Here is a 10,460-nt window from a genome sequence, read left to right on the forward strand (position 1 = left end):
AGTCCACCGTTCGGCTGGGCTTCCGGTTCCCTCAGGGCTGAAGGCCCATTCTACCAGAGCCGTGGGTGCGTCCTGGGCTTTGAGACACCAGGATACGGCTCAGCAGGTGTGTCAGGCGGCTACCTGGTCGAGCCTGCACACTTTCACGAAACACTATCAGTTGCATACCTATGCTTCGGCGGATGCCAGTCTAGGTAGACGAGTCCTTCAGGCGGCGATTGCGCACCTGTAGGAAAAGGCCGTTTTACGGCTCTCTTACGAGGTATTATTTTACCCACCCAGGGATTGCTTTTGGACATCCCAATTGTCTGGGTCTCCCAATAGAGCGACAAAGAAGAAGGGAATTTTGTTTACTTACCGTAAATTCCTTTTCTTCTAGCTCTAATTGGGAGACCCAGCGCCCGCCCCTGTTTTTTTGTGTACACATGTAGTTCATGTTGAATGGTTTCAGTTCTCCGATATTCCTTCGGATCGATGTTACTTTAAACCAGTTTATAATTCTTTTTCCTCCTTCTTGCTTTTGCACCAAAACTGAGGAGCCCGTGGGAGCACGGGGGGTGTATAGGCAGAAGGGGAGGGGCTTAACACTTTTGAGTGTAATACTTTGTGCTGCCTCCGGAGGCATAGCCTATACACCCAATTGTCTGGGTCTCCCAATTAGAGCTAGAAGAAAAGGAATTTTCGGTAAGTAAACAAAATTCCCTTCTTCCAAAGACATGTAGCCCAATCTGCAAAAGCTCAGCTTTCCTTTAGTGCCCTCTTACACAGGGTGATAATTGTCTAAACGATCATACATAATCACTGCCCCGTCTACATATGTCCAGAAATAGGTGAACGAGTATTGGCTGAATGATTGATATTTGTTGTTGTCAGCCCATCCCCCGCCTCTAAACCGGCATCTGACTATTGTTTCAAATGGCAACTTAATTGGGGAAGGGGAGAATGCTCACACGAAAGCATACTCATATGACATCCCCATGATCATAGAAATGCAAGTAAACAAGTGCAGATGGCCTTGCTAGGTTGTCGATGGTCACTTGTTATCACCAGTATATCTGCTAGGGTAAAAGGACTCCCTGCGAGATACACTAAGGATGGCATACATTGTGTTAAATAATCTGTTACACTTTTTAGGTCGCTTTAGAGAGGGAGAAGGCTCTGAAAGAGGAAGAAGAACAAAAAATGAAAGAACGGCCAGTGCTGCCAAAAAAAGAGCAAACACAAGAGCCCAAAACCTACCGATCAGGGGTAGGGAAGTATATTAACATGACTGCCGCGTAAGTATTCTAAAGGCAAATCTGGAAAACGTATATCTTGTGCTATTAGGTCTAATCAATGTAGTAAGAATTCCTGTTAGTCATTGCGGCTCACTGGTAGCAATGGTGGCTTATGCACGATCAGACACAGACAGCCATGTATTACTTTACAGATGCTGACTGATTTCAGTGGTTAATAAGTATCTCCTTTCCTGGGTGATGACATCTGATTGCTACGGTGATCAGCTGATTGGGAGCCATCACAACATTTTTTATTTTTTTTTTCATGATTAATTTTTTAAGAATGAGTTCCTTGGGGAAAACTCGCCCAAGGAGCTTTTTCTACCCCTAACAGCTGCGTATAGCGCTTGATCAGCAGTTACATGGCGGTATGCGGCTGCACCTGGACCCTGTAACATTTATTTCTCCGGCTACAAGATCTAGTCATGGCTGCGGCAGCAATTTTTGATTTACTACCTATAAACAAAAACTTTTTTTTTAGATTACTGCAAAATATATAGTTGATTTGATGTCTGGATTTCAGTACCTATAATGCATCAAAGGACACATACAGCGTACCCGAATCAAAGAACTGATATTTAAATGCAGTGTGATGAACAGAAAGCTCCATAAAGAGCATCAATATTATCAAAATGGGTTACTTACAAGCGTACATAATACATTAAAATCGGATCATACACATACGACTCCCCATGAACATGCATGATCAACAAAGCATATGCTTTTCACTATAGGGATTGCCTGCTGCTAGATATTTATGCCTCCACAAACTTTAGTAGGAATTTTTGGTTTCTTATGTTTAAAAATCAAGATTTTTCCCTAAATGCATTACATTTTTCAAGATGGTCACCGAATATCTTATGTGACAGATATGTATTAGACAAATTGCTGCGATTTAATGCATGTTTCTTTGTCGCTCTATTGGGAGACCCAGACAATTGGGTGTATAGGCTATGCCTCCGGAGGCCGCACAAAGTATTACACTTAAAAGTGTTAAGCCCCTCCCCTTCTGCCTATACACCCCCCGTGCTCCCACGGGCTCCTCAGTTTTTTGCTTTGTGCGAAGGAGGTCAGACACGCACAGCACAGCTCCACAGATTGGTCAGCAGCAGCTGCTGACCAGGTCGGATGGAAGAAAAGTGGGCCCATATAGGGCCCCCAGCATGCTCCCTTCTCACCCCACTCTTGTCGGCGGTGTTGTTAAGGTTGAGGTATCCATTGCGGGTACGGAGGCTGGAGCCCACATGCTGTTTTCCTTCCCCATCCCCCTCAGGGCTCTGGGTGAAGTGGGATCTTACCGGTCTCCAGGCACTGAGACCGTGCTCCATCCACAGCTCCTAAGACTCTGCTGGATAGGAGCCGGGTATCGTTCAGGGACATGGCCCTGCTACTTGAAGGTACTCTGTGTCCCTGTGGGGACCGCGCACAGCAACACTCCAGCATTGCTGGGTGTGCTAGTGCACCGGGGACCGCGGCGCTGACCGGGTTAATGTGCCATTACACACTCAGCGTCGCTGAGTGTGTTTATGTAGGGGGACTACCGTACTACCGCCGCCACCATGTTTTTAACACTGAGGCGCGGCTGGGACTTGTAGTGCGCCGGGGACTTCCGCGCGGCAGCGCTTTTATGGCAGCCGCGCTCATTACTTGAGTCCCCGGCTTGTACGGCCTAGTGTTTCCTCCTCCCGCCCACAGCCCTGACAGGCAGGGTAAGGGCGGGACGCTTTACAGACGAGCTGCAGTGAGGGCTGGAGCATGCTTTGCATACTCCACTCCCCTCACTGCACTGTGAGGCACCAGTTCCCGCACTTTCTAAGGGTCACGCCCACGGCTTCCTCCTCTCTCAGGACGCCGGCAGCCGTGCCATTACACACTCAGCATCGCTGAGTGTGTTTATGTAGGGAGACTACCGCGCTGACCGCCGCCGCCATGTTTTGACACTGAGGCGCGGCTGGGACTTGTAGTGCGCCGGGGACTTCCGCGCGGCCGCACTTTTACGGCGGCCGCGTTTATTACTCGAGTCCCCGGCTTTTGCGGCCTAGTCTTTCTTCCTCCCGCCCACAGCCCTGACAAGCAGGGGAAGGGCGGGACGCTGCACAGGATGAGCAGCACTGAGGGCTGGAGCATGCTTTGCATACTCCACCCCCCTCACTGTCCTCTCCTCAGAAGCCGGCAGCCATTCCTGTCAGCTCCTTGAATGCTGCAGAGGGGGACAAATTCTGACAGACCCAGGCAGGGACCCTGGTGGCCTCACAACCGCTTTATGCGGGGGGTATGCAGCATCTGTGGTGCTAGCCACATTTGTGCAGGAGTGTAATTTTAAATCATATGTTTATAAGATATGCTTTACACTGTATGGTGCACAGTTGATTCTGTATATATATTGTGTTGCTCAGGGAAATCAACAGCATGGCGCCCATAAAAGGCAGGAGCGCCAAACCACAGGCTTACTATGCTGCCTGCGCCGCATGTACGACCCCTCTGCCGGCAGGATCCACTGAGCAATCCAGACCGGTATCTCAGCACAGGGGCACTGTTGAATCATTGCTCCCTGGCCCACCTCAGTTGGACCAGAGGTCTCCCCGGGGTGTCTCATAGATCCCAGAGTGAGGTCTCTGATACAGACCCCAGCCCCTGACCGTCTAAGCGAGCTCGCTGGGAAATTCCCTCGACATCTTCATATTGGTCAGGGTCTCAGCGGGGGGAATCCCTGGATGATGAAGCGGAGACAGCTGATCAGGATTCTGATCCTGAGGCCGCTCTCAATCTTGATACGCCTGACGGGGACGCCATAGTGAACGATCTTATAGCGTCTATCAATCAAAGATGCCACTCACAGGCAGATGGAGCTCTGGTTGAAATCCATCTATGAAGCTATCAGCGCTTCTTTTACACCAGCATTTGCAGCCGTATGGGTGCTACAAGCTATCTCAGCAGGTCAAGCGCAAATTGACGCAGCCACACAGACGTCGGCATTTGCGTCTTACGCTATTAATGCTGTCCTGGACTCTGCGAGCCGTATGGCGGTTGCTTCCGCCAATTCGGTGGTACTCTGCAGGGCCTTGTGGCTACGGAACTGGAAGGCAGATTCTGCTTCCAAAAAAGCGTTTAACCAGTTTGCCAATTTCTGGCGACCGACTGTTTGGCGAACGTTTGGATGAAATCATCAAACAATACAAGGGAAAGGATACATCTTTACCCCAGCCCAAACCGAACATACCCCAACAGAGGATGGGGCAGTCGAGGTCTCGGTTCTTTCGGGGCGCGGGCAGGTCCCAATTCTCCTCGTCCAAAAGGCCTCTGAATAGATCAAGGGCTCTCCGATTCATGGCGGTCTAAGTCAAAAAGACCACCGGAGGTGCCGCTACCAAAGCGGCTTCTTGATGGCTTTCGGTCTCCTCAATCCGCATCCTCGGTTGGTGGCAGGCTTTCCCGCCTTTGCGACTCCTGGCTGCCAAGGGTAAAAGACCGTTGGGCGAGAGACATTATGTCTCACGGTTACAAGTTAGAGTTCGCCTCTCGTCCCCCGACTCGATTCTTCAGGTTATCCCCGCCTCCCGAGCGAGCCGAGGCTCTTCTGCAGGCGCTGGGCACCCTGAGGGCAGAAGGAGTGGTGGTCCCTGTTCCTCTTCAGCAACAGGGTCACGGGTTTTTCTCCAACCTGTTTGTGGTTACAAAGAAGGACGGGTCTTTCCGTCCTGTCCTGGACCCGTAACTGCTCAACAAACACGTATAGACCAGACGGTTCCGGATGGAAACCCTCCGCTCCGTCATCGACTCAATGTCCCCAGAAGATTTCCTTGCATCGATCGATATCAAAGATGCTTTTCTCCACGTACCGGTGGCTCCAGAGCACCAACGCTTCTTGCGCTTCACCATAGGAGACGAACACCTTCAGTTCGTGGCACTGCAGTTCGGCCTGGCTACAGCCCCACGGGTTTTCACCAAGGTCAGGGCTACAGTAGTTGCGGTCCTCCACTCTCAGGGTCACTCGGTGATCCCTTACTTGGACGATCTGCTGATCAAGGCACCCTCTCAAGAGGCATGCCAACACAGCCCCGACGCTTCTCTGGGGGCTCTCCAGAGTTTCGGGTGGATCATCAATTTTCCAAAGTCAAATCTGACACCAGCCCAATCGCTGACATATCTTGGCATGGAGTTTCATACCCTATCGGCGATAGTGAAGCTTCCGCTGATCAACAAGCGTTCACTACAGAAAGGGGTGCAATCTCTCCTTCAAGGTCAAGCACACCCCTTGAAGGGCCTCATGCACTTCCTGGGGAAAATGGTGGCAGCAATGGAGGCAGTTCCTTTCGCGCAGTTTCACCTGCGTCCTCTTCATTGGGACATCCTACGCAAATAGGACAGGAAACCGACGTCCCTCGACAGGAACGTCTCCCTCTCTCAGGCAACCAAAGCTTCCCTTAGGGGGTGGCTTTCTTCCCACTTCATTATCGCATGGGAAATCCTTCCTACCCCCATCCTGGGAGGTGGTCACGACGGACGCGAGTCTGTCAGGGTGGGGAGCAGTCTTTCTCCACCACAGGGCTCAGGGTACGTGGGCTCAGCAAGAGTCCTCGCTTCAGATCAATGTTCTGAAGATCAGGGCAGTGTATCTTGCCCTAAAAAAGTGTTCCAGCAGTGGCTGGAAGGCAAGCAGATCCGAATTCAGTCGGACAACTCCACAGTGGTGGCTTACATCAACCACCAAGGCGGAACACGCAGTCGGCAAGCCTTCCAGGAAGTCCGGCGAATTCTGCTATGGGTGGAAGCCACAGCCTCCACCATCTCCGCAGTTCACATCCCGGGCGTCGAAAACTGGGAAGCAGACTTTCTCAGTCGCCAGGGCATGGACGCAGGGGAATGGTCTCTTCACCCGGGCGTGTTTCAGGAGATCTGTTGCCGCTGAGGGAGGCCGGACGTCGACCTAATGGCGTCCCGGCACAACAACAAGGTCATGGCATTCATGGCACGCTCTCACGATCACAGAGCTATGGCGGCAGACGCCTTAGTTCGGAATTGGTCGCAGTTTCAACTCCCTTATGTGTTTCCTCCGCTGGCACTGTTGCCCAGAGTGTTACGCACGATCAGGGCCGACTGCCGCCGCGCCATCCTCGTCACTCCAGACTGGCCGAGGAGGTCGTGGTACCCGGATCTGTGGCATCTCACGGTAGGCCAAACGTGGGCACTACCAGTCCGACCAGACTTGCTGTCTCAAGGGCCGTTTTTCCATTTGAATTCTGCGGCCCTCAACCTGACACTGTGGCCATTGAGTCCTAGATCTAGCGTCTTCAGGATTATCTCAAGAGGTCATTGCCACTATGAGACAGGTTAGGAAACCAACGTCCGCCAAGATCTACCACAGGACGTGGAAAAATTTCCTGTCGTGGTGCTCTGCTCGGGGTTTTTCTCCCTGGCCTTTTGCCTTGCCCATTTTTCTGTCCTTCCTTCAATCTGGACTGGAAAAGGGTTTGTCGCTCGGCTCCCTTAAGGGACAAGTCTCAGCGCTCTCTGTGTTTTTTCCAGTAGCGCCTAGCCAGACTTCCACAGGTATGCACGTTCCTGCAGGGGGTTGTCACATCGTTCATCCTTACAAGCGGCCGTTAGAACCCTGGGATCTGAACGGGGTGCTGATGGTTCTTCAGAAACCACCATTCGATCCAATAAGGGATATTTCTTTCTCACGCCTTTCGCAGAAAGTGATTTTCCTAGTAGCAGTCACTTCACTTCGGAGAGTGTCTGAGCTAGCAATGTTGTCGTGCAAAGCCCCTTTCCTGATGTTCACCAGGACAAGGTGGTTCTGCGTCCGGTTCTGGAATTTCTCCCAAGGGTGGTACCCCCCTTTCATCTCAATCAGGATATCTCCTTACCCTCTTTTTGTCATCATCCAGTTCACCAATGTGAAAAGGATTTGCACTGGTTAGATCTGGTGAGAGCACTCAGGCTCTACATTTCTCGTACGGCGCCCCTGCGCCGCTCGGATGCACTCTTTGTCCTTGTCGCTGGCCAGCGTAAAGGGTCACAGGCTTCCAAATCAACCCTGGCCCGGTGGATCAAGGAACCAATTCTCGAAGCTTACCGGGCTGCCGGTTCCCTCAGGGCTCTAGGCCCATTCTACCAGAGCCGGGGGCGCGTCCTGGGCTTTGAGGCACCAGGCTACGGGTCAGCAGGTGTGTCAGGCGGCTACCTGGTCGAGCCTGCACACTTTCACGAAACACTATCAGGTGCATACCTATGCTTCGGCGGATGCCAGCCTAGGTAGACGAGTCCTTCAGGCGGCGGTTGCCCACCTGTAGGAAGAGGCCGTTTTACGGCTCTATTACGAGGTATTATTTTACCCACCCAGGGATTGCTTTTGGACATCCCAATTGTCTGGGTCTCCCAATAGAGCGACAAAGAAGAAGGGAATTTTGTTTACTTACCGTAAATTCCTTTTCTTCTAGCTCTAATTGGGAGACCCAGCACCCGCCCCTGTTTTTTTGTGTACACATGTTGTTCATGTTGTTTGGTTTCAGTTCTCCGATATTCCTTCGGATTGAATCTACTATACACCAGTTTATAATCTTTTCCTCCTTCTTGCTTTTGCACCAAAACTGAGGAGCCCGTGGGAGCACGGGGGGTGTATAGGCAGAAGGGGAGGGGCTTAACACTTTTAAGTGTAATACTTTGTGCGGCCTCCGGAGGCATAGCCTATACACCCAATTGTCTGGGTCTCCCAATTAGAGCTAGAAGAAAAGGAATTTACGGTAAGTAAACAAAATTCCCTTCTTTGTTTTTATCCATAGGAAACGTGCTGCTGAAGACGATGATAGCGGCGCCTCTTCGAGCAAAAAAGAGAGAGTGACTCGAGGCTTTGGAGATTTCAGCTCATGGTAGAGACTTCAGCGTAGTGCCACCCTGAATTCCAGATCACATCTTCCGTCTTGGATTTCAATTACATTTTTGACTGTCCTTCTCCCTAACATCGCGAGTTGTATTTTCTATCTATAGCTGATATTTATTCAGTGGATTTTGTTGCATTAAGGACCAGTATCTTTTATGGCCTAGAAATCCTTGATCAGAAGATAAAGACCATACATACCAGGGTGCACAACCCAGTAGTAGGCAGGGTTTAGGACTGTCCCCTTAAAGGGAACCTGTCACCAATATTTTTCCTTATAAGCTGCGGCCACCACCAGTCGGCCCTTATATACAGTATTCTAGAATGTTGTATACAAGCGCCCAGGCTGCTCTGTAGAACGTAAAAAAAGACCTGGTCTCGGTCCTCACCTCCTCTATCCTGTGCAGTCGCCACCCTCCTACGTCATCCGCACAGAGGCCGTCATTGTGGTCCTGTGCATGCGCACTTTGATCTGCCCTGCTGAGGACAGAGCAAAGTAGTGCAATGCGCAGAAGCAAGGAAAGGTCAAAGACCGCATGCGCATTACAATACTTGATCTGCTCTCAGCAGGGCAAATCAAAGTGTGCAGGAATGCAATGGCGACTTTTGTGTGAATGATGTAGGGCTCGTCATACACACAGGGCTGGGACGGAGGACGGCGACTGCACAGGATAGAGGAGGCGCCGGACCCGAGACCAGTGATGCCCATTGGACCTGACAGCCCTGCAGGTGAGTATAATAAAGGTCTTTTTTTATATTCTACAGAGCGGCTTGGGCACATATATACATCATTCTGGAATACTGTATATAAGACCTCACTGGTGGTGGCCGCAGCTTATAAGGGAAAAACCTGGTGACGGGATCCCTTTAAATACTGTTTTCTCTCTTTAACATAATGTAAACATAATGTAAAATGTTTATTATTGCTGCCAGAGAGCAGGCCTTTCAGGGGGGACAGACATTGACTGTTGGTTTCAGGAAATATCCATAAAAATATCATCCCCTATTATCACTACTTTATCTCTCATAACATCGGTACTGAGCCCATCCAGAGTAATTTTCTATCATATGCTCTAATGGGAATAAGGCATCCACTTTTTATTACCTGTGTACATCTCATTTATGCCTTTACATTTTTCTGCCATAGAGCTGAAATTATTGTAAAGCTTCACTTTGTTACTGAAGCCTCCTGAATACCTCGCTGAAGATGTTGTGCTATATTGGTCTTTTCCTCCAGGTTTCCACATCACCGAGAAGTCTGTGAATGCTTAGTGTGTTGGGGTTTTTTTTGTTGTTTTTTTTTTTTAATTATTGTACCATTTTACCCTTGTTTCTGTACATAAAGTATATTTTCTTGAATTCTTTTGATAGAAAGCTTTTGTCCCAAAATGCTTCAAGTGACTTTAATTTTTATAAATGTTGGATGTATAGTTGTTGAAGGTTGTAGACCCCAAAACAACTCCACAGTGGCAGAAAATTAGCAGGCAGGTGTCCTCAGGGTGTTACTGATGTGTCAGCCTCCGCAAGGAGAAAAGCTTTCTTCTTTGGACCCCGTCTTAGCCTCTCATACGGTCAAGAACAGATGTCATACTTTGCACTGACGAGGGACAATCACCCCGAAACACTCTGAAAATTGAGGTTCTGATCTGGCATAAATCCTAAGTCATTAGGCAAGGCTTGTAAAAAAAGGGGTCAGCTTTGACTTTTAGGATTGCTACTTCAATAGGTGGCCCTAAAGTGTGTCTATTTCTTGCCTGAAGAGACAATTTGCACTAAAACCTGCAAAACGGTTCTGGCCCCTCAGCTCTGCTGTGACAAGGGGTGAGCAGTATCAATGTGCCCTGTATTGTGGATGGTACCTGCTACACCAATGAACACCACTGGGGAGTGCTTGGCGAGCCATTACAGCACAAGACACTGGACAAAGTCCAAAATGCTATGTGATGAGGAAACAGCCTATTTACAAATATGGAAATCTTTTGCTTTAGACTTTGTTTAGAGTATTACAATAGAACAGCGTTGGAGACCATGGAGTCCTTGTGACATTTAAACATGACCTTTAGCTGATGTTTCTAGCACTGAATAACCCAGTACTCATTTGTTGTAGTGACTGTTAGACATAAAACCAGCATATCAAGCTCTGTCACCATACAACTGTGTTGTGTTCAGATCATGTAAAGCTTCTGCAGGTGGCACTATAGGCAGTACGGAGCTCATATAGCAGATCTATCTATCGTTGTGTCTAGCATCACATTTCCATATGCTCAGAGATATATATTTGTTACATGGACACGGTGGCTCAG

General features: G+C 49.5%; 1 protein-coding gene across 1 annotated transcript in view; it reads left to right on the forward strand.

The window, feature by feature from the left end:
• Positions 1-9,516, forward strand: part of PPIL2 (peptidylprolyl isomerase like 2) — a 92,258-nt gene extending 82,742 nt beyond the window's left edge. Inside the window, exons 19-20 of the mRNA XM_075321167.1 lie at positions 1,135-1,277; positions 8,063-9,516. Of these exons, the coding sequence (XP_075177282.1) occupies positions 1,135-1,277; positions 8,063-8,153 (234 nt within the window). The 3' untranslated portion in view covers positions 8,154-9,516. The remainder of the gene's footprint in view (positions 1-1,134; positions 1,278-8,062) is intronic.
• Positions 9,517-10,460: the final 944 nt, after the last annotated feature.

This window comes from Anomaloglossus baeobatrachus, chromosome 1 (genome assembly GCF_048569485.1).
Source record: "Anomaloglossus baeobatrachus isolate aAnoBae1 chromosome 1, aAnoBae1.hap1, whole genome shotgun sequence".
Taxonomy (NCBI): domain Eukaryota; kingdom Metazoa; phylum Chordata; class Amphibia; order Anura; family Aromobatidae; genus Anomaloglossus; species Anomaloglossus baeobatrachus.